Source organism: Bactrocera latifrons, unplaced genomic scaffold (genome assembly GCF_001853355.1).
Source record: "Bactrocera latifrons isolate USDA-ARS-PBARC rearing strain unplaced genomic scaffold, ASM185335v1 scaffold_98, whole genome shotgun sequence".
In the NCBI taxonomy this organism is placed as follows: Eukaryota; Metazoa; Arthropoda; class Insecta; order Diptera; family Tephritidae; genus Bactrocera; species Bactrocera latifrons.
This window is the reverse complement of record NW_017537689.1, coordinates 404266-431550: the sequence shown is the minus strand read 5'-3', so window position 1 is coordinate 431550 and position 27285 is coordinate 404266. Positions and strand designations below refer to the sequence as shown.

At 41.3% G+C, this 27285-nt stretch overlaps 1 protein-coding gene across 2 annotated transcripts in view; it reads left to right on the top strand.

The window, feature by feature from the left end:
• The window catches only part of LOC108977950 (low-density lipoprotein receptor-related protein 2), a 406886-nt gene extending 382108 nt beyond the window's left edge, over nucleotides 1-24778 (top strand). Inside the window, exons 5-15 of one of the 2 annotated variants that reach the window (XM_018947946.1) lie at nucleotides 8952-9227; nucleotides 10572-10826; nucleotides 10924-13209; nucleotides 13285-18936; nucleotides 19001-19212; nucleotides 19283-19689; nucleotides 19760-21261; nucleotides 21332-21644; nucleotides 21722-23905; nucleotides 23980-24230; nucleotides 24501-24778. In XM_018947946.1, coding sequence (XP_018803491.1) covers nucleotides 8952-9227; nucleotides 10572-10826; nucleotides 10924-13209; nucleotides 13285-18936; nucleotides 19001-19212; nucleotides 19283-19689; nucleotides 19760-21261; nucleotides 21332-21644; nucleotides 21722-23905; nucleotides 23980-24230; nucleotides 24501-24703 — 13541 coding nt within the window. In that variant the 3' untranslated portion in view covers nucleotides 24704-24778. Of the gene's footprint in view, nucleotides 1-8951; nucleotides 9228-10571; nucleotides 10827-10923; nucleotides 13210-13284; nucleotides 18937-19000; nucleotides 19213-19282; nucleotides 19690-19759; nucleotides 21262-21331; nucleotides 21645-21721; nucleotides 23906-23961; nucleotides 24231-24500 lie in introns of both variants that reach the window. The other variant, XM_018947945.1, reaches the window with a different exon arrangement.
• The last annotated feature ends 2507 nt before the right edge of the window (nucleotides 24779-27285 follow it).

The following is a 27285-nucleotide window of genomic DNA, read 5'->3' as shown; positions in this document are numbered from 1 at the left end:
TAATGCTCTAGAATTGTTCATAAATCTGGCCTATAAATTCTTAAAAAGCAGATTATATTTTTATAAAATGTATTACTTCAATTCATCTTCCTCTTAACTATTTACTTATAAGTGACTACATTTTTGTTCCTTTGAGAATGTTTTCAAGTAACTCAAAAAAGAGAACATAAAAATATACTATATACTATTTTTCTGTATGTGTCTCTCTTTCTCTTGCCTCTATCTCTGTGTGTCTCCTTTTCACCATCTTCTAACCCTCTCACTCTTTTTCACCTTCTCAAGCAACAAGAGACAGAGAAAACCGGTTTGACAGCTTTGTGTTAGAAGTTAAATACCTTAACGAGGATTTGGAGTGTTCTTTTGTCACTCGCTTGCCTAAAAAATCTTCTATTTTCTGCAATGAGTCCACACTCTCTTCCATTAATTTTTACTTTGTGATATTTAAAGCCAAAATTATATTTTAAGTGGCATTTTATTTAATAAAATGTTCATACATAAATTTTAATATACTTTAACAATCGATGATTTATTTTGGAAAATATCCCGAGAAGAGCTCGGAAAAAAGGAGTCTGGCGGGGAGTAAGATTTTTCTTCTTTAAATTATATCCAATCCAAAAACCAAAAAATCTTATTAGAACTATAAATGGATATTTGTAATTATCAATGAACTAGAAAAAATTTTAATTTTTTTCAGAAAGAAAACTTTCCAAAAACCACGAGTCGTTTTTGTGAAAAGTTTTACACTTCAGAGTGATTCAAAAAATCGAAATTATTATAAAAAATTGTTTCCTTTCAATCAGTACCMCTGAAATATATCCACGAAGGTTACGTCTCAGATGGTCGATATGTTGAGTCCAATTTTCGGAGACTCGTTTGACCATTTCGACAGGTAACTGGCCAATAACACATAGATGCTTTACTTCAAGGCCTGAATCGAAGCCGGATTGTCCGTATAGACTTTAGATTTTAAATATCGCCACAGTTAAAAGTCTAATGGTGTGATATCGGACGACCTTGGTGGCCAATCGGCAGGCCAAAACGTGAAATTTCCTGAAGTGTTCTCTCAACAAATCCATTGAAGCCAAATGGTCCGTACCGTTAGTCCGAACTGCTAAGAGCAGCGACGAATCGATTCTCTGCAGTTTTCGTGCATACTCTCAGTAACGGCTGAAATATTTTCTTCACTGCCTGTTGGAAGAGGTGTATTCAGTCGAATAGATATTCAATAACAAATGCTGGATCTCAAGATGGGATATGGTGTTGTGAATAGTACGGTCACTAGACCGATTATGTCGACCATAAGTTAATAGAATCACGCGAAACACATTCCTTAAGAATGTGATGTTTCATTTGTATTTTTTCGATTGCAACCATCAACACTTTTATTTCTTCATTGTATTTGCCCTTATTTCCTAAACTGGCTTATACACACGTATGTATATTAATTCATGTCTCATTTTACTAAAAACAAAATGTATTTATATCATGTCTGGTATGAAAATAATTGGCCTTATTACATTATATATATACAAGTACATAACCTCACTTTACAATCCTTTGTGTTAATTCTTTTTCCTTTAACTTAATTATTACCGCTATTGTTAGCACATTTTCCCTCGTTGCTTGAGTTTACAAAGAATTGTTATAGAATTTTCCTTTACTCTCCCATTATTCTTTGCACACTTTTAATTTTACTATGAGCGTGCTAATGCCAGCTAAGCTACAAGCAGCTACTATGTCTGCTAATTTGTATGAACAACATAGTGTTTGCAAAACTATTATGCTTTCAACTTGTTCGTCCATCCGTTGTGTTTCATATTCATAGACTGTAATTATACTACTGCTGGAGCTTAGAATATTTAGTTTTACTAACAGACATGAATAATAGGGTTTGCCGTAAAAGTCAAATGTATACAAATCCGAGTTTTTACCAACAAAGTGTTGGCTGTTAGTTACCGTTTATAGTAGAAATTTGGTTTTAGAAAATAAAATTTGGAATCATTGTTTAATATCCTCAACTTTTCTATGCACCAGTTAAGGTCCCATAATTTTATTATCTCATCTTCGTCTCTAATAGTCCATAATATGGCTATAATTTCGAACTTTATAAAAAACGAATTTAAAATTTTTCTTCCACCATTTAATTACCACCCTAATGTTCATATACACCACTTTACACAATGCCGTCTGCTTTGCTTAAAATTAATAGGAAAAGTCAGCTCTACATATAGCGTAGTATCTTATAGCTTTTGTTTCCTATTGTTGCTGGAAATTATTAGTGTCATACAAGTCGTTCTTCCTTTTTTTGCTAATCATTCTTTATGCTTTAGTTTTCAAAGTGGCAAAGTTGATTGCTGCAATTACAGGGATTTTTCAATTAGAATATTTGTCTGTGTGTTTGTGTCGGTGTGTAAGTCGAAAAGAGTTTTTGTGTTAGTATTTACTTGAAACTCTGTAAAAGGCATTCTTCCCTAGTAGATTAATATGTATGGCGTACAAATATATAAAAGTGCAGCTTGCACATAGGACTTCTGACTCACCTATCCGTTAAACTTTTGCGATGCCATCCGACGTTTTGCAACATTTTCCTTTATAACTATTTTATTTAATATGCGGTCTTTAGGCGAATTAGTAGTTGTGTGTGTGTGTGTGTATTTTCTTTTACTCAATATTAGCAGTATTTTTTTATTTCATTAGTTGGAAATTCAATTATAAAATTTAGCTTTAGCGCAAGTTGGAAGATAAAGACTATTCAGTTAAAGGGTTAAAGTTTTACTGCATAAAAAGTATAAAGTTATTTGGTTTCTTTGCTTAATACAGATAGCTTAATTGTGATCAGAAGGAAGCACTTTGAAGTATACAAATACATATGTACATAAATAAACAGTGTGTCCAGCTGACTTGATTTAGCCATGGCCCATCACGTCTGTCTGTATATACACAAATTAAAATCGATTTGAAATGTTACAAACGTCCTTCTCACTTCAAGAAGCTGATCATTTATGAAAACCGACGATATCGAATCACTGTAGATTATAAAGGATGTTACATTTCAAGGTTCCCTACTTTTTAAAGAAAAAACACAGACACTTCAAATTTAATGGGGATGGCCCTATTTTTTGAAGAGGATCTCCTTTAAATATTGGCCGCGGCTGCATCTCAGATGGTACATTCGTTAAGTCCAATTTTCGATGGCCCGTTCGAGCATTTCGACTGGTAACTGACAAATGCCACGCTTGCTCCAAGGCCTGAATCTAAACCTGATTGTCCGCATAGACTTTAGATTTTACATAATCCCACAGAAAAAAGTCCAACTGTGTAATATCACATGATCTTGGAGTCCAATCGCCCGGCCCAAAACGTGAAATTACCTGCACACCGAAGTGTTCTCTCAATAAATCCATTGATTGATGTGATGTGTGGAAAGTGGCGCTGTCTTCTTGAAACCAAAAGTCGCCGAGATCACGAGCTCCAATATCAAGCATCAAATAGTCGGTTATCACGCGATAACAGTCGCCAATGACGGTTACATTCTCGCCGGCATTATTTTTGAAGAGATGTGGAGCGATGGTTCCACCGGCCTCCAAACCACACCAAACCGTTGTTTTTTCTGGATGAAATGGCAGCTCTTGAATTTCTTCAGGTTGCTCTACATCCGAAGTGCGACAATTTTACCTGCCTACATATCCATTGAGCCAGAAGTGGGCTTCACCGCTGAACAAAATTTGGCTCGAAAACATGAAATCTTCTTGGAACTTTTCAAGAGCCCATAGAGTTAAGTAATTTCGCTTGAAAAGATTGAGCGGCTTCAGTTTTTGCACAAGATGTACAGGGTTTGGCGGAAAGTAATAGGACTGATTTTCGTCCGTTTTCGTTGTTCGTTTTTTTATACCACCTTAAGTATTTGACATGCACCCAATATAAGTTCAAAAGTAATTTCCTTACAGCAACTTTTCCAATGAATTTGATAAAGTCGTGCAAAAGCTGTAATGCGAAGTATTCCACAATGCATATATTAATTACACTCAAATGCGATGGCAATCAATCGCGTTAAAGACCAATATGCGCAACGGCCGCTAGAGTACTCAAGATGATTGGCAGCGAATGGAAAGTCATCAAGAAATAAAAGCAAATTTAAACCTCGAGAGTAATGCCGACTTGTATGCCTTTGTGCTTTCATGCAAAGCTGCTGAAGGTGGATATTGAATATATTACAACGTACATATGAATATTTCATATACAAATTTTCTTTTTGTAATATACATCACATTCTTTTGTAAAGACATCACGTGACAAATGCATACAAAGCGAAAGCAGCACTCATTTCAAAATATATATGGAGGTAGATATGTACTATATATGCTTTTAGCTGTTAAATATATAAATTCGTGCTTTTTCGCTATCACACGCATTGTACAACAATTGTACAGCTCCGTTTCAATATCCGGTTTATCCTATTTCGAGTTTTTTCCAATACGACAACGTGGCGAAAAGCGAAAATGATAAGTGGCAAACGTTCGATGACATTCGTGTGCAAGTGCAAATATACCCATGTGTGTGTGTTAATATATCATAAATAATGCGTCATATACATTTAAATATTACATGTGTGAAATAAAATAAAATAACGTACATAATTTATAGCTTGACCAGCGGCTGTATACAATGCCATGTTCCGTATGAGACTGGTTAACAATACATTGCGAAAATGTTGGTATTCATATTTTCATACATTCTTCTACAGTAGAAGAGATATGTCAATGAGCTAGCCTCAGTAATTTTTAGACAGACAGTAGTCATGTTATCCTGTGCGTCTTACATACATATATCTATTTGAAATATTGATTTTCAAAATTTACAAAAATTTCAAAAAATATAAAATTCAAAGAAAATGTTGGCATAAAATTATATGCATTTTTATAAAAAAAATGTACAATAAAAATTAATAATAATTTGTATTTTAAACATTTTGAGACACTAAATAAATTGTTCGAACTTGTCTTTTTTGGGTTTTCGATGGTTAAACTACTCATTTTTGCTGGGGAAGGATGGCTCGCCTTCTAACGGATATTCTTTTGCTAGCCAGAGAATACTTGGTCTAAAACCGGAAGTCGTGAGCTGCTTGAGCCATATTTAAGATAATCCTTTCTGCCCACTCCCAAGTGAATAGCGATCAGAGAACTTTCCCCACTTGTATGAACTTGACACTTGACTCCATCCTCTATCAATACTTAATCAAAAAGTAAATTTTAATTAGTTCCATTCATCGGAAACTCAGTCTAAATAGTCAAAATTGTATATTTTGAAAATGGTTCACCCTGCAATGACCAACTGTACAGGCCATTTTGCGCTTAAAAACTTCCTTTGTTTCATTATATTCTCAATTATTCGAAATCACAAAACCATGAAATGAAAATACTATGGCTATTCATTTATTTTTTAATGAAATTAGTGACACTACAAATTAATAAAAACCCTCGAAATTCTAAGCGTCATTCGTTCTTTCATTTATACCTTACATTTACAGCTTCTTAAGCTCCTTATTCATCCTTAAATACCCAACTGAGCTATGCGTAAATATGAAATTTTTCATCTGAGTTATAGCGAAAATGATGAGTTGATGTGTCACCTCTTTCTATGTGCCGTTATTCACAAGCTGTTACTGACTGTTTTGCTCCATCAGTGCTTTTATGCACTCATTCAGGCACTGGCCATTCATTTATTTCAACACTTTATGATGGCCGAATCGGTGATAAAACTACAGAGATGCGACCGTACAGAAGGTGATTTTTCTCAAGTCTACCCCAATGAGTTTCGTCATAATTCATTTGCTTTTGTTGCTTTACCTTTACTTGTCTTAACGATGCCTTGATTTAAGGCTTCGCTTTAACTGTGACGTTATGTGTTTACATGCTTGATTAATTTTCAAACAGAGGTTGCGTTTAATCTTTATTCTTCATAAGACAAAACTGTTTCGACAGTATTACTTGGCAATTTAATGATACAATAATATAATAAAAGATTTTATATATAATTGTATAACTGTAAATGATTTTTTGATACTAGAGCTAATTTGAAATCATTCAATATTTCAAGAAATTTATCCAATACAAAATCTCGCCAAAGGGATAACATTTCTTTACTTTTTCCTTAAATTTTCTGTCAAATTCTTAATGGGTCTGTATCTGGTTTAGTGGCTAAAATTCAGTCTTCATTGCTTTGTAATACCATGCTGAAAACAAACTATAATTTTTTACTTTATCGAAGACTTTTACTAACTAAATTCAAATTATCGAAAAAAATCTTTTAAAAACCTCTAAACTAAGGACACTGCTTATGATTAAGGATACTTTGTAAATTTCAAGAAGTTGTGCATTCACACTGATAACAGAATCACACATCTAGAGTTCGCTGACAGTGTTCTCAAAGCTGGTCAAGTAATGCATGGCCTTGGTGAAGTTAAAGCATATAGTCACTTTCATCAAACTTTCAACGAACCAGAAGAAATTGTTTAGTCGCCTCAATAGATTTGTGGCAGGCTCAATAACTTTGTCGATATACGAAGAGTCTTTAATCCATACTTAAGAGTTCCGAAAATCACAGCTGACAGACATTCCTAGCTGTCCAAGAGAGATTATTCGAGGCGTCATGAATTTCATCCCGATTATCGATTAGTAGTCATCCTCTATAGAAAAGCTCTGAAAAGAACTTTAAAGTTTACTCTTGCTCAAATAAATGGTTTATATTTATTTTGTTCAGATTCATAGGAACGTCTTTTCAAATCTGCTAACTTGAGTAGTCTCTAAAGTACAGTACAGCTTAGGCTTATGCCTTATAATTCAATAGTCTGGTGTGGTATAAGTCCGCAAAGCTTTCACCTATGTCTCTCAGTTAATTGATTTGGATTTATTTCAAAATGTATATACCCTTATATCTCTCTAAGAATGTCGGGTATGATATATACCATATATATATACGTAAGTCATGCGAACACAAATAAGTAAATTTACAACCATTCAGTTTCACTCCTTCGAAACGCAACACAAAGAATCATGCAACAAGTACGAAGTGAATAGTTCTAGTATAAAAAAGCGGGCATGTTCTAAGAAGTATGCAGAAAAATAAGGGAGAAACAAGCAGTGTTTGCATAAAAACTAGTGAATGTCAACAAAGGGCTTCTTCTTCGTCTTCTTATTCTCCTTCTTTTGCATTTGAATGGGGCAATTAGGTTGATTTCCTCATTTTCCCATTTCACTTATTCTTTTTAATTTCCAGTTTTCTCTTTCATAACCGACCATTGCCGAAACAATGGCAACTGGTGAGGAAAGCAGTAGAAACAAAAGCAATGGAAAAAACGAAAAAAATTTACTTCGGCAGCTATAATACCCTTCATAAATAGAAAAGGTTCCACACAGAAACCGGTTTTTGACAGGTCAGTTTGTATGACAGCTACATATATGATAAAGTGGTCAATCTGAATAGAAGTATATGTATTACAGCTTTATATTATAGTGATCCGATAACGGCGGTTCCGACTAGTGAGCTGCTTCTTGGGCAGAAAAGGACGTATTCGAAATTCCAGATCGATATCTCAAAACTGAAAAACTCAAATACGTATATGCATATGTATAAATACACTGATGGATATGCCGACAGACATAGCTAAATTGGCTCTTCTCTTCACGCTGATCATTTATATTATATATACATACATACATACATATGTACATTTAAACGGTCTCCAAAGATTTCATAGTCCCGTCAATTTTTTTTATATTCGATTTCCATTCAATCGACAAATAACAAAGAACTTCTTTTCACGCGCGAAATTTGTGCATAATTCTTTAGGCATGAAATCCCGACATTTCGGGACTATTTTACGGGATCCCGAAAACTATTTCCCTTCCCTTTTCGCATCATTACAAACAACAAATCACATTATTTTCACAGTCCCGAAATTTCGGTATTATTTTTCTGGTTCATAAAAGTATTTTATTTTTTTTTTTGCGAAGCCCCATAATTTTTTTTAATATCTATTTTCGGTTAAAAAGTCGAAAAAACTACTACTACTAAAACTACTTTCCTTCGGGGTGCTGCAGAAGGAGATATAAAAAGTGTTTGTAGATAAATTCACAAACAGTTAACAAAGCAACAACAACAACATGTTTACATAGCCATTGCAATTTTTAGAGCTTTCCTACCGCTTTTTTAGCCGCACTTGCGTTGCTTTAGCTCTTGTGTATGTATGTGTATACATGTGTATGTTTGTATGTATGCCAACGCAAAGAACTTTCACGCTTGAAAAAATTCGATTCGATTTACTAATTCTTTGCTTTTTTCTTCTTTTTCCCTCTTTTTTTTCTTTCCATGCTTTTCAATCATCGTTTGTGTGGACCGACGCTTCGCCTTTGCCGCACGGAACACGTGTGTTGCTGCTTTGCTGCGTGCCATTGTGGTTGCGCCTGTTGCGACAACTGTCAACAACGCTGCCGCCGACTTGCCGCTCTGGCGCCTTTGACGATGCTGCAATTTTCCGTTTTGTTGCCTACAAAATCCGCCTGTCCACGTTATTTCGGCACCAACAATACGCACGTGTGTGTGGATGTGAGCGTGTGGGCAACCGCCGATACTGACGACTACGTTACGCTATTGATGCCGGTCGAATACACGCATACTCACAACCACTTCTCTAACGGCACGAAACGAACGCACAATGGTCGCTGGTCAATACATCTCCGCTTCCAATTTCTCTGTGTAATGCTTTGCACTTCCGTTTTGCTTGGCTGCGCCGCTGTGTCTCTGCTGGCTGTCAATACAAATTTTCCGACGTCGCTAACACTCAACGCTCACCATACAACAACAACAATAACAATAACGACCATTACGAATGTCGTCCGCAACTATTGTGCGCACCCATATCCCGCTGCTCGTGCACGTCCACTGAACAACAGCTTACAGAAAATGTCAATCGAGCGATGTATTTTGCAATGCACCCGGCGGTTTGGCACCCTCCGATGGCAGTCGGCTAGCTGGCCCATGTGTGCCGAAGGAGAAGCGTTGCGATGGCTATCTGGATTGTCGCAATGGTCGTGACGAGGAAGGCTGCACCGGCATCTCGTGTCGTTTGGATCAGTTTCGCTGTGCCAATGGGCAGAAGTGTATTGATGCTTCGCTCAAGTGTAATCACAAAGACGATTGCGGTGACAAATCTGATGAACAGGGCTGCAGTAAGTATTCAATCGTGAAAATCATAATCATCATCATCATCAGCACTAACACTGCCGACAGATACTCCAGACACTAGTGCACTTCAAGCCATGCATGCTTGTGCATTATGTGCATTAGAAGTGTGTTGTCGAAGAGTTGGTGCCATTCAAGTGTTTACCGTTACAAAGAACAAAATTTTTATGTATTGAAACAAAAGTACTGAAATTTCTCTGTAAGTGTTCCATGCAAACCAGCCGAGTGGTCTGCGAATGATAACAAGCTGTTAGTCAAACGGCGTCCAATAAACATCATTCAAAGTGACCAACGGCCCTGGCTGCCCAAAGTTGTGACTTTAAGTTATCTGAATGCTAGCGTTACGTTTGCAGCGCTTTGATTTTTGATTGCTGATTGCAGTTTATTTAAAGCATCTTCATATGTGCAACTTCCGACGCAACATCCCTTTCCGTAGTCTCGTCAATCTTCTTTCTATTACTATGCGATTTCGCTTCAACAACAAATCACTTTCTTTTCACGCACTTTTCCAAATTTTTTTCACATTTCTTTAGCCTTAAAATCCCGAAATTGCGGGACTATATTTTGGGATCCCGAAAATTATTTGTCTTCTCGTTTCGCATTATCTCAAACAGCAAATCACATTCTCAAAGTAGCGCATTTTTTAAACACTCAGTCCCGATATTTCGCTATTATTTTTCGGAATTCCAAAAATATTTATATTTTTTTTTTTATCATACCATATATTTTTGTTTACTATTTCTCTTTGATTCAATCGAACAAGGGTCCATCTCTAAAATTGGAAACAGTTTTTCGGAATGTCAAAAAAAAATTCCTTTATGGATCCCGAAAATGTTTTACTTTCTATATTGTAGTCTCGAATTTAAATAATAACTGAGTTTCACAAATAAATTCTCAATAGTTAACGTATTCGTTACCACAACATAATAATCACAATTTCTTGATCTGAGATTCAACTTCATTCATAGACGAGGGGAAGCGAAATACCTTCTACCCATTAACAGATGTCTTCAAAGTTCGTATAGCGGGGCAATTCCCTTCATAGAACCGTCACAAAATCAGCTTCCGGATCCCGAGTTCCATTTCTCAAAATGTAACTTCACAACACAACCTCCCGCAACACACAACTTCCCATCTCTTGCGGAGGAACAATAAACCAATTAGGTGCTTTTTAGTTTTCTTTCTCCTTTCGTCCACTTCATTCGTCGCTGCTTAAGTGTGTGCCAGAAATTTTCCATCAATTCAACTCGCTTTCATYCAGGCACCAACATCATTCAGCCATCATATGCATTCGCATTCATTCATTCTCGATTTACTATTCTCTTTTCCAGACTTTCCACCCTGCCATCATGGACAATTTCGTTGCACGAATGCCCTGTGCATACCATCGAACTTCTATTGTGACGGATATCACGATTGTGCGGACGAAAGTGATGAGGCCAATTGCACGGCAATCGCATGTCCTGATAACAAGTTCCTTTGTCCGCGCGGTGGCCCAAAAGGCACGCCCAAGTGCATATTGAAATCACAACTGTGCGATGGCAATCGTGATTGTGAAGATGGCAGTGACGAGGAGACCGCTTGCTGTAAGTTTGGCAAAAACTCTATATTTTCTTTTACATTTTCACAGCTCTTCCTTCAATTATTTATTTACACTTACTTTGCTAATTTCAACTCACACAGCTACCGCCTCGTGTCCCGCGCTCAGTTGCGAGTACCGTTGTGGACCTTCGCTTACAGGTGGCGCCTGCTACTGTCCGAATGGTCAGTCCATTGCCGCCGATAACCGTACTTGCATGGATCGTGATGAATGCGCCGAATGGGGTTATTGCGATCAGTTGTGTACGAACACTGATGGCTCATTTACTTGTCAGTGCACGCAAGGCTATAGCTTGTTCAATGGCACGAAGTGTATTGTGCCAGACCCAAGAACTATGCAGCTGATCATCGCACACGATCGTGCTGTTGTGCGCATGTCAGCGCATGGTGGCGATCCACGTGTGCTTGCCAATGCTACTGCAGCCTCCGGTGTGGCCTTCCATTATCAGCGCAACACTTTGTATTGGTCCGACATTAAGACACGTAAGGTGCAGTCCATACCACTGGATGTGTTCAACGGTGCTATCTCGCCGCTAGATCTCACACTGCCCGGTACATGGGCGCCTGTCGCGTTGGCCGTCGATTGGGTGGGCGATAAGATCTACGTGGCAGATTTGATTGGTCAGAAAATTGATGTTTTCGAATTGAGTGGCCATTGGCATGCCGTTGTGTTGGGCTCAAATCTTACCAGTCCTGCCGATTTGGCTTTGGATCCTACATCTGGTCTTATGTTTGTCGCTGATGGTGGTCAAGTTTTACGTGCACATATGGACGGTACACATGCACGTTCTATTGTCTCCGAAGCTGCGTACAAAGCCTCTGGTGTAACTGTGGATATTATTGCTAAGCGCGTTTATTGGTGCGACTCATTGCTGGACTATATTGAAACTGTGAACTATGAGGGTGAAAACCGCATTATGGTGCTGCGCGGACAACAAGTGCCGAGTCCATCACGATTGGCACTCTTTGAAAATCGCATCTACTGGACGGATGCCACCAAACAGGGTATTATGTCTGTAGACAAATATGCCGGATCCACATCAATACAGGTTACCTACAAGGCGAAGGATATACGCGAACCCAAAGGTATTGTCGCTGTACATGCCTTAAGTCAGCCACGTGTTTCGAACCCTTGTGGCAACAACAATGGCGGTTGTAATCATATGTGTATTGTAACGGCTGTTAAAGGTGCACCCACCGGTTTGGGTTATCGTTGCGCCTGTCATACAGGTTATCAGCTGCAGACCGACTTGAAGAATTGTAAAATTGTGCGTGAGTTCTTGATGTACTCACAGCAGCGCTTCATTAAAGGTAAAGTGCTGGAACCAGTTATTGAGGGTTTCAGCGATGCCATACTACCGGTGGTGTCGAGACGTGCACGCTTCGTGGGATTAGATTACGATTCACGCGATGAGTTCATCTACTACTCAGATGTGTTGCAGGATGTCATCTACCGTGTACACCGTAATGGCACAGGACGGGAAATTGTGCTCGCCTCACAGAATGAAGGTGTTGAGGGCTTGGCAGTGGATTGGGCTTCGAAAAATCTCTACTACATCGACTCACGTAAAGGCACGCTTAATGTGCTCTCTACGCGTAACGTGACTTATCGACGCACACTGTTGAAGAACCTCAAACGTCCACGCGCCATCGTTGTGCATCCCAATAGAGGTTTTATCTTCTTCTCCGAGTGGGATCGTCCCGCAAATATCACTCGCGCAAACACTGACGGCACCAATTTGCTTGTCTTCAAAAATGTCACACTGGGCTGGCCCAATGGTCTATCGATCGACTTCAAAGAGGATCGCGTTTACTGGTGCGATGCATTGCTGGATCATGTGCAACATTCCAATCTCGATGGTAGCGACATAAAAACGGTTAACTCACGCTTGGTGCGTCATCCATTCTCGATTGTCATACACAACGATTGGATGTACATCACTGACTGGCGTCTCGATGCCATCATACGTCTGCACAAACTTACTGGTGAACAAGAGGAAATGATGGTCCGTGAACCGCAAACTAATCGACTATACGGCGTGAAGGTTTACAGTCATGAGGTACAAACCATAACCGATATACATCCCTGTCATGTAAACAATGGCGGTTGCGAGAAGATTTGCTTTGCCATACCTAGAAACGACTCCGTTTTGCCGTCCTTGCAGACGCGCTGCTCATGTCCGTATGGCGAACGTTTGGCCGAAGATCAACGCTCCTGTATGGCCGACCCTAATGCAGAGCCACCGGTGCAACCCTGTCCCAATACTTGGGACTTCACTTGTAACAATCAACGTTGTATACCCAAATCGTGGGTGTGCGACGGCGATGACGATTGCTTGGATAACAGTGATGAGGAGCAAAATTGCACCAGTGAGTAAAATATTTTTATAGAAAAAAAATAACAGTTTTTACTAACCATATTTTTTTATTCTTTCTCAACAATAGAACCGACCTGCGGCTCCAATGAGTTCCAATGCAAATCTGGCCGTTGTATACCACTCAACTTCCGTTGCGATCAGGAGAACGACTGTGGCGACAACTCGGATGAGTTCGAATGCGGTAATGTCACTTGTGGCACTGCACAATTTGCCTGCGACAATGGCCGCTGCATACCGAACATGTGGAAATGTGATAGCGAAAATGATTGCGGCGATGGCTCTGATGAGGGTGACTTCTGTGCGGAGAAAACTTGCGCTTACTTTCAGTTTACGTGTCCGCGCACAGGTCATTGCATACCCCAGAGCTGGGTTTGTGACGGCGATGATGATTGCTTTGACAAACAGGATGAGAAGGACTGCCCGCCGATTACTTGTTTGGCGAATCAATTTAAATGCGCCGATTTGCGGCAGTGTGTTGAGGAATCGTATAAATGTGATGGCATACCAGATTGTAATGACGGCAGTGATGAACTGGATTGCCCGTCGATGGGTCCCAATCAGTGTAATTTGGAAAAACACTTCCGTTGCAAGTCCTCTGGCTTCTGTATACCGATCGCTTGGCATTGTGATGGCTCTAACGACTGTTCCGATCAGTCTGATGAAGAAGATTGCGGACAGATTACCTGCGCACAGAACTTCTTTAAATGTAACAACTCGAATTGTGTCTTCAAGGCGTATATTTGTGATGGCAAAGACGATTGCGGCGATGGTTCTGATGAGAGCTCACTGCATGCCTGCGTACCACCACCATTCAAGTGTCCCTACGGTCAATGGAAGTGTCCGAATATCAGCGAACGTTGTGTCAATATGACCTCAGTGTGTGATGGCACGCCCGATTGTCCAAATGGCTCGGATGAAGGTGAAGGTTGCGATTTGGCCGAATGTACACATCAAGGTGGTCTTTGTTCAAATGGTTGCCAGAAAACACCTTTGGGCGCCACTTGCGTTTGTCCACCAGGCTCGGAAATCGGTGAAGATGGTTATACATGTGTCGATATGAATGAATGCGATCCACCAGGACTTTGTTCACAACAATGTACAAATACTAAAGGATCTTACTTCTGCTCGTGTACCGATGGTTATTTATTGGAGCCCAACAAGCACACTTGCAAGGCAGTCAATCACTCAGCTGCATTCCTAATTATCTCGAATCGTCATTCTATACTCGTTGCGGATTTGAAGGAGCAAGGTTTGGAGCGTGTCCCAATAATTGTGGAGAATGTGGTGGCGACTGCCTCAAATATGCATACGGGTACAATATTCTGGAGCGATATGAAACTGAAGAAGATCTCACGTTTAGATCGTGGTCAAGAACCGCAAGAGATCATCAATACCGGCTTGGACTTGGTCGAAGGTTTGGCTTACGATTGGGTTGCGCGAAATCTCTACTGGCTGGACAGTAAATTGAATACGATTGAAGTATCTGCAGAAAATGGCTCGAATCGTTTAGTTTTGGTACGCGAAAATATCACACAACCACGTGGTATGTGTCTCGATCCAAGCCCCGAAGCACGTTTCATCTTCTGGACCGATTGGGGTGAGAATCCACGCATCGAACGCGTCGGTATGGATGGTACGATGCGTGAAACAATTATTAACACCAAAATCTATTGGCCTAATGGTCTTACTTTGGACATTGCCACCAAACGTGTGTACTTCGCAGACTCTAAATTAGATTTCATTGACTTCTGCTATTATAACGGCACTGGTCGGCAACAAGTCTTAGCCAACAGCCATTACTTACTACATCCACACTCGCTTTCACTATTCGAAGACACACTTTACTGGACAGATCGTCAACTAAATCGTGTGCTATCAGCCAACAAATTCCGTGGCAAGAATCAAACAGTTGTCTCGCATCTAATCAGCCAGCCACTCTCCATACACGTACACCATCCCTCACTACAGCCCATCCATCCGAATCCTTGTGATAAATCTAATTGCCAACATCTCTGTTTATTGAGTCCAAGTGCAGAGGAGGGCTTCTCCTGCAAGTGTAAACCAGGTTTCCGTCTCATGAGCGAGGGTCGTTGCGTTGAAGAAGAGAATCCATTCTTGGTTGTTGTAAAGGGCACACAAATTGTCGATATACCATTGAACGGCGGTGATGCACGCGCTGGCTCGCTTGCACCAGTTATTGGCATCGAAAGTAGCACTGGCTTGGACTTTGATCGCAAAGGTGAAACTCTATATTGGGTGCAAGGACGCGAAGGTGACGATGAAAATTGCACGATATTCTCCACACCTTACGGTGGTGGCAACAAGACACAATTCCTCGGTGCAGATACGGGCATTGTCGGTTCCCCCTACACCATCGCCTTCGACTGGCTGGGCCGCAATCTGTATATGGGCAACCGTATTGCCAGCAATATTGAGGCGGTGCGCGTGGATGGTAAAATCAAGTATCGCACAATCATCCTCGCCAACGACGGCAATCAAACATCCGTTTCGAAACCCAAACAAATGGTGCTAGATCCCAACGATGGCAAACTGTTCTGGATCGATGAGGGTGGTTATGGTGTACCTGTGAAGATTGGGCGTGTCAATATGAACGGCAATAATCCCATGGTGCTGAAATCGGAAATCGACCAACCCGAGAGTATTGCTTTGGATATCGAAAAGAAATTAGTTTACTATAGTACGCAATATCCACCGACAATCTGTGTCATGGACTATCACGGCGAGGATCATCGTATATTGCTATCGGAAGAGAATGCGATTTCGCGTCCAAGAAGCTTGGGAATTTTGGATTCAAGACTGTACTATCTCGACCCTATATATGAGAAGATCGTACGCATTGACTTGCCACGTGGCGATAATCCCAAAGTAATTGTAGACAACGAACCTGATCTGCGTAGCATGATCATCTTCAAAAAGCGTCCCATGATGCAACATCCTTGTCAAATGAATAACGGTGGCTGTGAGCATCTCTGCATACCGGATGATGTTTCGTCACGCACCTGTGCCTGCGGCGTAGGCTATCGGAAGGATAACGATATTAATTGTGTGGCATACAAGACCTTTGCCGTCGTGTCACAACTTGACGTGACTCGTGGCTACAGTTTGAGCGATAGCTCCGAAGCGATGGTGCCAATTAGTGGACCTGGCCATCACATCTTGCATGTTGATGTGCTCTTCCGCGAACAATGGATCTACTGGGCCGAATACAACCGCGGCACATGGAATGGCATTTTCCGACGTCGTCCAAATGGCACCGAACTTCAACATATCGTTAAGGACGGCATTGGTAGCAACGGCATCCGTGGTCTGACCATTGATTGGGTCGCTGGCAATATGTACTTCACAAATATTTATCCACATGAGAATTATGTCGAAGTCTGTTGGTTGGACGGCAGCAATCGTAAAGTGCTGGTGAAGACGACAACTGATGCACCGCGTGAACTCGCTGTAAATCCAATCAAACGCCTACTCTATTGGATTGATTATGGTCAACACCCACGCATTGGTAAGGCATTCTTAGATGGCTCACACTGGACGCCTTTGGTAACATCCGGTATATCGAATCCACGTGATTTGACAATCGATATGCTAACACACGATGTCTATTGGGTGGATTCAAAATTGGATACCATTCAAAAGATATCCTTCTCCGGTGGAAATCGTAAGGTCATCCGTCGCAATTTAGCCAATCCAATGGGTATAGCTATTCATCTTGGCGATGTTTACTGGGTGGATCGTAATTTGAACTCGGTATATAAGGCCTCCAAATTGTCTGGCAACGAATCGGCACCGGTACGTGTGCGCACCAATTTACAAAAGTTACGTGATATCGCCATTTATAATATCAACAATCAGCCACAAGATGAGAGCAATCCATGCGCACGCCTTGGTAATGGCGGTTGCGCTCAACTTTGCTTCAGTTTTCCGCCGGATCAAACGACAACCTCTCGCGCACATTACCGTTGCGATTGTGCCACCGGTAAACTCGCGGATGACGAACGCAAATGTGAGGTGGTCAATGAATATCTCGTCTTCGCGACACGCACTGAAATACGCGCCGTCAACTTGGATCCACACTCCACACAAGTGCCATTTACACCAATGAGCAATCTCACCAATGTGGTCGGTCTCGACTTTGACTTTGCAGACAATCACATGTTGTTCACACAAATCCGTCCATGGGCCAAGATTGCCTACACCAAGGCTGACAATCCGAACAGCAATGATGTTAATGTGGTGCTGAGCAGAGGCATTAATCCGGAGGGTATCGCCTACGATTGGACACAGAAGAAGATCTACTGGACTGACAGCTCGAATAACTCAATCTATGCCATGAACTTGGATGGCACGGATTTGGTAATGATAGCGCGCGTGGAACGACCACGTGCTATCGTGCTAGACCCATGCAATGGCACACTCTACTTCACCGATTGGGGTCGTTTCGGTACATCGGGCAAAATCTTCCGCACCACGATGGCTGGCTCCCTGAAACGCGCCATTGTTGACAAAGAACTCTCACAACCCAGTGGTCTTGCAATTGATTATGAAGAACGTAAACTCTATTGGACCGACGCCGTGCGCGAGAAGATCGAACGCTCCGATTTGGATGGCAAGAACCGTGAACTGCTCGTGGATGCCACAATATATCCTTTCGCCATAACCGTGTTCCGCAATTATATATACTGGACAGATTTACAGTTACGTGGCGTATATCGCGCTGAGAAGCATACTGGCGCCAATGTTGTAGAGATGGTGAAACGTTTGGAGGACTCACCACGTGATATACGTGTCTATAGCGCTGAACGACAGAAATGTTCGGTTAATCCATGTCTCATCAAGAATGGTGGTTGCGCGCAAAGCTGTCATCCGGCACCGAATGGCAAAGCAGAATGCAAGTGTGACGACAACTCAAAGGTGGTCAACGAGGGACGCATGTGTGCACCACGCAACAACACTTGCGAGGCAAGCAAATTCTATTGCCAGAATGGCAAGTGTATCTCACGTATGTGGTCTTGCGATGGTGATGACGATTGTGGCGACAACTCAGACGAGGATCCAAATTACTGCGCCTACCATTCGTGCTCACCCACCGAATTCCGCTGCAACAATGGACGTTGTATCTTCAAGTCATGGAAGTGCGATCATGAGAACGACTGCAAGGATGGTTCAGATGAGATCGACTGTACTTATCCGCCCTGCGTTGATGGCGAATTCACTTGCGGTAATGGTCGTTGCATACCAATGACACAGGTTTGTAATGGCGTCAACGATTGCAAAGACAATACAACTTCGGATGAAACACACGAACGTTGTCCGCAAAATACGACTTGTCCACCGAATCACCTCAAATGCGAAAAGACCAATATCTGTGTGGAACCGTACTGGCTTTGTGATGGCGACAACGATTGTGGCGACAACTCAGATGAGGATCCACTACACTGCGGTCAACGCACTTGCCCGACCAACAGCTTCCGTTGCCCCAACCACCGCTGCATACCGGCCACTTGGTATTGTGATGGTGACGATGATTGCGGTGATGGTGCCGATGAACCACCAGAGTATTGCAAATCCGAGGGACGCACTTGTTTCGGTGATCTCTTCACCTGTGACAATGGTAACTGTATACCGAGAATATACATATGCGATGGTGATAACGATTGCCTGGATAACAGCGATGAGGACAGCAGACACCAATGCAGTAAGTTTCGCCGAAATATTAGCTTATAATGAGCTTTTCTAACTCACATTTTCCTTTCCTCTAGATGACCGCAAATGTGATGAAGAAACAGAATTCACTTGTCTGGAGAACAAAGCCTGGGGACGTGCTCAATGCATACCCAAGAAATGGATATGTGACGGCGATCCGGATTGTGTGGATGGCGCAGATGAAAATACCACACTGCATTTCTGCGCGACCCAACAGCCTTGCGGCGAGGACATGTTCACTTGCGACAACGGCCGTTGCATCAATAAGGTATGTCTGAGTGCACTCGAACTTTCTACATTTCGACTAAAAATTTGTATGTTTTGCAAACCAAACTTAGGGCTGGACTTGTGATCATGACAACGACTGCGGCGATGGCTCCGATGAGGGCAAATTCTGCAGTTCCAAATACAAGAGTTGCTCCGAACAAGAATTCACATGTCAGAACTTCAAATGCATACGCAATCAGTATCGTTGCGATGGCGAAGACGATTGTGGTGATCACTCGGATGAAGTGGGCTGCAAGAAGGAGAACACAACATGTCCGAACGGTCAATTCACCTGCACGAATGGACAATGTATTGACTATCATTTGGTGTGTAATAAAGTGCCTGACTGCAGTGATGAATCCGATGAGCCGGCGCATTGTAATGTGGACGAGTGCGCGAAGGTGGAGATACACCAGTGCGGACACAAGTGTGTGGACACGCTAACTGGCTACTATTGTGACTGCAACCAAGGCTACAAGTGCGTATTATTAGCAGACACTACAAAAGTATAATAACTCAATAAATAAATTTTCTCTTCCACTTTACAGACTCATGCCCGACGGCAAGGCCTGCGCTGATATCGATGAATGTCTGGAGTTGCCTGGTGCTTGCTCACAACACTGCTCGAACACACCTGGCGGCTATTACTGCAAATGCGACGAACGCTACTACGAACGTCAAACGGACGAACATACGTGCAAACGTAAGGACACCGAAACACCTTGGCTAGTCTTCACCAACAAATATTATGTACGCAATATGTCGCTCGATGGCAAGCAGTACAATCTCATGCATCAAGATTTGATGAATGTCGTCGCTTTGGACTTTGACATAAAAGAGCAATATATGTATTTCTGCGATGTGACCGCCAAAACTATCTTCCGCTCCAAGTATGGCCTCGATGATGATGAAAAACCCGAACGTGAAGCTATAATACGTCACGACTCGCACGGCTTGGAGGGCATTGCTGTTGATTGGGTGGGACGCAAACTGTATTGGCTGGACAGACATTCAAAGAATTTGGACGTCTCGGAATTGGACGGCACAAAACGTAAGACACTGCGCAGTGGCGTAATCGATCCACGCGCGCTTGTCGTGCATCCCGGTATTGGTTATCTATATTTCACATCGTGGCACTTGCAAGCTTACATTGCTAAAATGGGCATGGACGGCTCGAACTTTACACGCATACTCACCTGGGATGATGATATTGCTTGGCCAAATGCTTTGACGCTCGATTACTTCACAGATCGTATTTATTGGGCTGACGCTCATTTGGACTATGTTGCCTACACGGATTTGGAAGGTCGCCACCGTCATGTAGTGTTATCGGGCGTAAAGGTGCCACACATTTTTGCGCTATCACTCTTCGATGACTATCTATACTGGACCGATTGGAATTTGAAGGGCATCATGCGCGCCAATAAATTTACTGGTCAAAATTACACCGTGCTACGCAATACAACACACCGTCCTTACGACATACATATCAATCATCCGCTACGTCAATTACCATACACGAATCCTTGCGGCAAGGATAATGGTGGCTGCTCACATCTGTGTCTAATTGCACCACCACCAGAGTCCACCTACTTCAATATTGAGGGCTACATCGAGGAGGGCGCGCCGAGCTACAAGTGCGCCTGTCCCAACCAATTCTATTTGGCACGCGACAGTAAAACTTGCATAGCCAACTGTACCGCCGGTCAGCATCGCTGTGGTGGCAACGACGAGAAATGTATACCCTGGTTCTGGAAGTGCGACGGTGAAAAGGATTGTAAGGATGGCTCTGATGAGCCCACAACTTGTCCGACACGTCACTGCCGCGCTGGCACATTCCAATGTAAGAATACGAATTGCACACCCTCGGCGACGATCTGTGATGGCACCGACGATTGCGGAGATGGTAGCGATGAACAGAACTGCGATCTGCCCTGTCCCGAATCGGACTTCAAATGTAAGTCGAGCGGACGTTGCATACTGGACAGCTGGCGTTGTGATGGCGATGCTGACTGTAAGGATGGCAGCGACGAGGATCCGGCTGTGTGTCGTAAGTTTAACCTACATTAGATTTTTCCTTAAATAAAAATAGCTCATAAAATTATTTTATTTTCCCACAGACAAACGCGCTTGCGATCCGGAGACGGAGTTCAGCTGCAAGAACGGCCGCTGCATACCGAAACTGTGGATGTGTGACTTTGACAATGATTGCGGTGATGACTCCGATGAGCCGGCGTATATGTGCCGTCAACGTAACTGCACCACCGGCTGGCAACGCTGTCCTGGTCAATCCAACTATCGCTGCATACCAAAATGGCTCTTCTGCGATGGCAAAGACGATTGTCGTGACAATAGCGATGAGCTGCCAGAGAACTGTCCAAAATGCTCTAGCGAGACCGATTTCAAGTGCACCAACAATCGCTGCATACCAAAGTAAGGCGAAAACACCGCTACTAGTACTTACTGTAATTACTAATATTATGTTATTTACTTCTTCTACTTTTCTCTAGACAATGGATGTGCGACTTCTCGGACGATTGCGGTGATGGCAGTGATGAGAATGACGTCATTTGCAAGGGAAAATATCGTGAATGCTCCGAGTCGGAATTCCACTGCGCCAATGGCAAGTGTATCTCGTCGCGTTGGCAGTGCGATCATGAGGACGATTGTGGTGACAACTCGGATGAGATGAACTGTGAGGGCTATAAGTGCAAGAACGGCACATTCCAGTGTATGTCTGGCCATTGTATTGCCTCGTACTTCCGTTGCGATGGCGATCGTGATTGCCGCGATATGTCTGATGAAATTGACTGTCCACCACGCTTCCCCGGTGGCCGTTATTGTCCCGAATCGCGCTTCCAGTGTAATAATAATCTTTGTGTTTCACCCTCGGATCTCTGCGATGGCACTGACGATTGCGGTGATGGCTCTGATGAGGATGTCAAGGTTTGCACCGATTTCAACTGCGACACGCTGCGTCGCTTCCAGTGCGCTAACCACCGTTGTGTGGCGCGATATCAGATTTGTGATGGCATCGACAATTGTGGTGATGGCTCGGATGAAAATAATATGACGCTGTGCGCCAACAAGCAGAAACCATGTGACCTATATACACAATACCAATGCGCCAATAAGAATTGTGTGGAGCGCGCGCAAGTTTGTGATTACTCGGATGATTGCGGTGATGCTTCCGATGAGTTGGGTTGCCACCATACGAACACATGCTCCGAATTGACACGAGGCGGTTGCGAACACCATTGCCACAATCTGACCGATGGCGGCTACATCTGCGCCTGCTATCCGGGCTATATAATATCGGCCGAAAATAAGAAACGTTGCTTGGACGTGGATGAGTGTGTCACACGACAACATACCTGCTCTCACAAATGTCAGAATCTCAATGGCACTTACTCGTGCTCGTGTCGCGAAGGTTTCCGCTTGGTTGACAGTCAATCCGGTGTTTGCCGTGCTGAGAAGGAAGATATTGTGTTGGTATTTGCTAACGGACCAGAAATACGTGCCTTGGATCTGCAGAAACGTGAAGAATTTGATGTGATTGCGGCGGAGAAACGTATTGAAGCTTTGGATTATGACGCACAGCAACAGATCGTCTTCTGGGCTGATAGCTATGACAAGACAATCAAACGTTCGTATATGGTGAATGCCCTGGATGGACAGGCAAAGATCGGTTTCGCGCAAGATCTCAACATGAAGGGTGGCTCCAAACCAACAGCTGTTGCCATCGACTGGCTGGCTTCTAATCTTTACTGGACTGAGGTAGATCGCACTGGCTCGAAACCACGTGGACGCGTAATGGTCGCTAAAACAGATGGCCGCTACAGACGTTCGATAGTTAATGCCGGCCTTGAGGTGCCAACTTCCATTGTGGTGAATCCTCAATTGGGACGTATCTATTGGGCTGATGCTGGCTCTGCGCCAAAGATTGAGGTATCTTGGATGGATGGTTCGAAACGTCGTCCGCTCATGACCGACCGCATACGTCATCCAACTGGCCTAACCATCGACTACTCCCAAGATCACACAATTTACTGGGTGGACACCAAGTTGAACACCATCGAATCAATGCGCCCCGATGGTTCGTACCGCAAATTGATCGTGAAGGGCGATCAGCTACGTCATCCCATCTCTTTGGATGTATTCGAATCCACCATTTATTGGGTGACACGTGACTCCGGCGAAGTGATACGTCAGGACAAATTCGGTCGTGGCGTACAAGTCACCGTTCACCGCAATCTCGTCAATCCGTCCGGCATTAAGGTCTACCACGAACAACGTTACAACACCTCATTACGCAATCCATGTTACGAGTCAAGTTGCTCACATTTGTGCCTGCTCGTACCTGGTGGTCATCGTTGCGCTTGTCCCGACACTTCCGGATTGCCCTCGCATCGCAGCACTGCCGAAGTGATCTGTGACGCTGCAGCTGAGCGACCGCGTCCATCGCCGCGCATTTGCCCGTGCCAGAATGGCGGTCTTTGTCGCGAAGATGAGCGCGGTGATTTGTACTGTGAATGCCAGCCCGACTTTAAGGGTGAGCATTGCGATCGCAGCATGGCGGGCGCTTTCGGTCACGGCGGCGCAAATGTAACGGCTGTTGTGGTGCCCATAATGGTGATATTATTGGTATTGCTGACGGCGGGCGGTGCGTGGTACGTCATACGGAAGAAGCCATTGTAAGTATAAAGTTAACTTTTTTGTTATTCTGCTATACGCTTTATACAAATTCAAGGGTCTTCTCAAATTTCAGTGGCAAATTGGCGCGTTTGCCCACATTGACGTCGTCGCAAAGTGTCACCTTCCGCCATGGCACAAATGTTGAGTTCAACGCTCCAGATTTTCCAGGTGGCGCCTCGTCGGGTCCGTCCAACGATGTAGCACCCATTGAGGGCTATAATCTACAGACCGTGAATACGGCCAAAACGCGCGACTTCTCGAATCCGATGTACGATGCCGTGCAGTCCGGCACCAACACAGATCCAAGCCTGAGTAATGGAACAGGTAAATAGCAAATATTTTGTAATACAGGGGAAACTGTGTGTGGGAATGTAATTCAGTTCGGACAGACATACATCTGTTGAGCAGTTTTTAGAAGTCGGATCCCCTTCAACTTCTTAGTATCCAATTTTTTAATTTTTATAGCATAGTGTCCTTACTAAGAATTGTTCCTTAAAACTCAATACCTGAACACTCTCTTGAGAAAATCCCAGATAAAATTAAGGAGCCACAATTTCTTATTTCTATTTTTTATTTTAATTTTTTTTTTTTCAGGTATTTACGAAGTGCCACATGATCCCTCCAAAACCAAAACGGTTGGTCCATTCACCGAACCCGTCTCGGCCATATTAGCGCCCAGCAGCATAACACACAAATCATCACCGCAATTACAGTTGCGTACCAGAGAGCTGGATCCGTCGGCGGACACCGGCAAGGATACGCAATATCTTGTTGAAGAGGATAAGTCTGAATGCTGATATAAAATTATATAGAACGAAATGAAACAACAACAACAACAACATCTAAAACAACAGCAACAGCTAGAAAACCCACAACAACAACATCAGCACCACCACCAACAACAACAAAAACACCAACACTACATATGTAAAAACAACAACAACAATCACAAAACAAATGTAACGAGTACATATTCAAATTACTGTATACAAACAACAGCAAAAACAAAAACGCGAGCGAAATGCAAACGAAAACAACAATACGCCGAAATCTACACAACGCTTTAGAAGCAAACCGAAAATGCACGGCAACTGCGCTTGTAAATTGTAAAGAAATCATAGCAATTATATGTATGTAACTGTAAAATTAGCTATTAGCCGAAAACTCGAAAGTCAAACACAATGAAGAAGAAGCATGCATACTATATATTTGTAACTAGTGGAAAACGAAGCGAATTTTAGCGAAATTTTTAAACGCCGCTTGCTTACAAAACACGACAAAGTAACAACAAAAACTGCTTTTTAAGAATTTACAACATGACACGCGTTCGTGTGGTGGACAAATTGAAGAAAATAATTGGAAAAAATGAAACACCGTTAGCTAAACATATCCTTTCCGTGCGAATTGCGCCATATAATACAAATTTATCTGTATGTATGTACGTGTGTATGCACTATAAACAGCTAAAGCTGCTGACGAAAGCTTTGTGAAAGCTTTATGAAAGCGATGTATGTACGCAGTGGAGAAGCTGTCTCTTATACACATCTAGATGTGTATAAGAGACAGGTATGTATGTACGTGTGTATGCACTATAAACAGCTAAAGCTGCTGACGAAAGCTTTGTGAAAGCTTTATGAAAGCGATGTCTGTACGCAGTGGAGAAGTAGAACAAGTGACGAGCGATTACTACTGATGCAATTATTAAATATTAAGTTAAATTATAAAAACAAAAAAACAACAAGAAAAGCAAAACAAAAGATGTATGTAGATGTTAAAGCGCAGAACATGTAACATATATGTATGTATTTATGAACATATGTATATGTATGTATGTATTTGCGTGAGAAAAACTTAAAACTTGTTTAGTACACTTGTTAGGCCACAATGTTTTTAGTTTCTGAACACATAGCCACACACACACACACACTCACAGAAACACAATGTAAAACTGCATTCCAACGCAAACATTTTCTGATACATATGTATATACATAAATTTATTTATATATATGTATGTATGTTAAACACACACAGTTCTTATACTACTTTGGAAAGTGTTTTCAAACAACAACAACACATCACATTCTGCTTAGTGTTGAGGATATCGTATACAAATATACTTATATATAAAAAATATATATATATACAACTACATATAGACGAGTATATATTTTTCTGATTGCTAAATGACAATATCACTACAAAAACAAACAAAAAATACATTTAAAAAGTAAATGAGAAAAGAAAAAAGCTAATTGTATTTAAAAGAAAATTAAAAAAACACGATACAACAACATAATACTAGTTAAAATGTAATGCAAAACAAACAAAAAAGAAAAACACTAAAAACAAAACAAAAAATAATTAATTTAATTTTTTTAAAAATTGCATAGATGTATATGCGCGTAGTAGTATATATATAAATGTGCAATGAGAGTGTTTAAAATATATTTCCATATATATTTTTCTATATTAGGCAGGTGAAGCAAAAACAAAAAAAAACTAAAATAAATAAATATTAAAAATTAAGTAAAATAAAGCGAAAAATACCAACAAAAATAGTGAAAATGTAAAAGTAACAAATGAAACGCGAAAATAAGAAAAGCAATCGATAAAAAAAAATAGAATAAAAGAGAAAAAACCTTTTATATACATATTTTAAAATGTTTTAGATTAGGGCAAATGAGTAAATAATTAAAAATGTAAAAGAATTTAACTAAAAACTCAACTGCAAGCAGCGAAAAACCGGCAATACCACACACATTTTACTATGTTGTTACTAAAAAAGATGTTTTATATAAAAAGAGCAACAGCGCAGTAGAGCGGAAAAAACATGCAACCTTATTAATTAACTATATTGATAAATATATTTTTATGTATATGTATGTACGTTATATACTTTTTTATTATTATTACTATTATTATTATTTACATATTATTCACACGATGAAAAACAAGTTGGCATAGATAAGAGAGGAGCGAGAAAAAAGTTTAACAAAGAGATGAAAGTAAATGTAAGCAGGAGGTGCGCCTGTAACGGGAATATAACGCTGTGTAAAATTTAACTGTAATGTAAATGGTTGAAAATTTTTAAAACAGATTTTCGAAATAGCTGGTTAATTAGTTTTCAAAATTCTGCTAAATTGTTTTTCAAAATTTTTTTAAAAAGCAAAAAACATAAGAAAAAATTTAAAATTACTGTATAACATTAACTTTCCAGCTTTAAAAATTTATTTACAACCAAAAAATTTAAGAAAAAATTTTAAAATTTCTCTTTCATTTTTTAATATTTAAAAAATATTAATTTTCAACTCAACGTAACATTCCAAAAATTGAAATTCAAAAAATTTATTATTATTTTTCAAAATCTTTTACWAGCA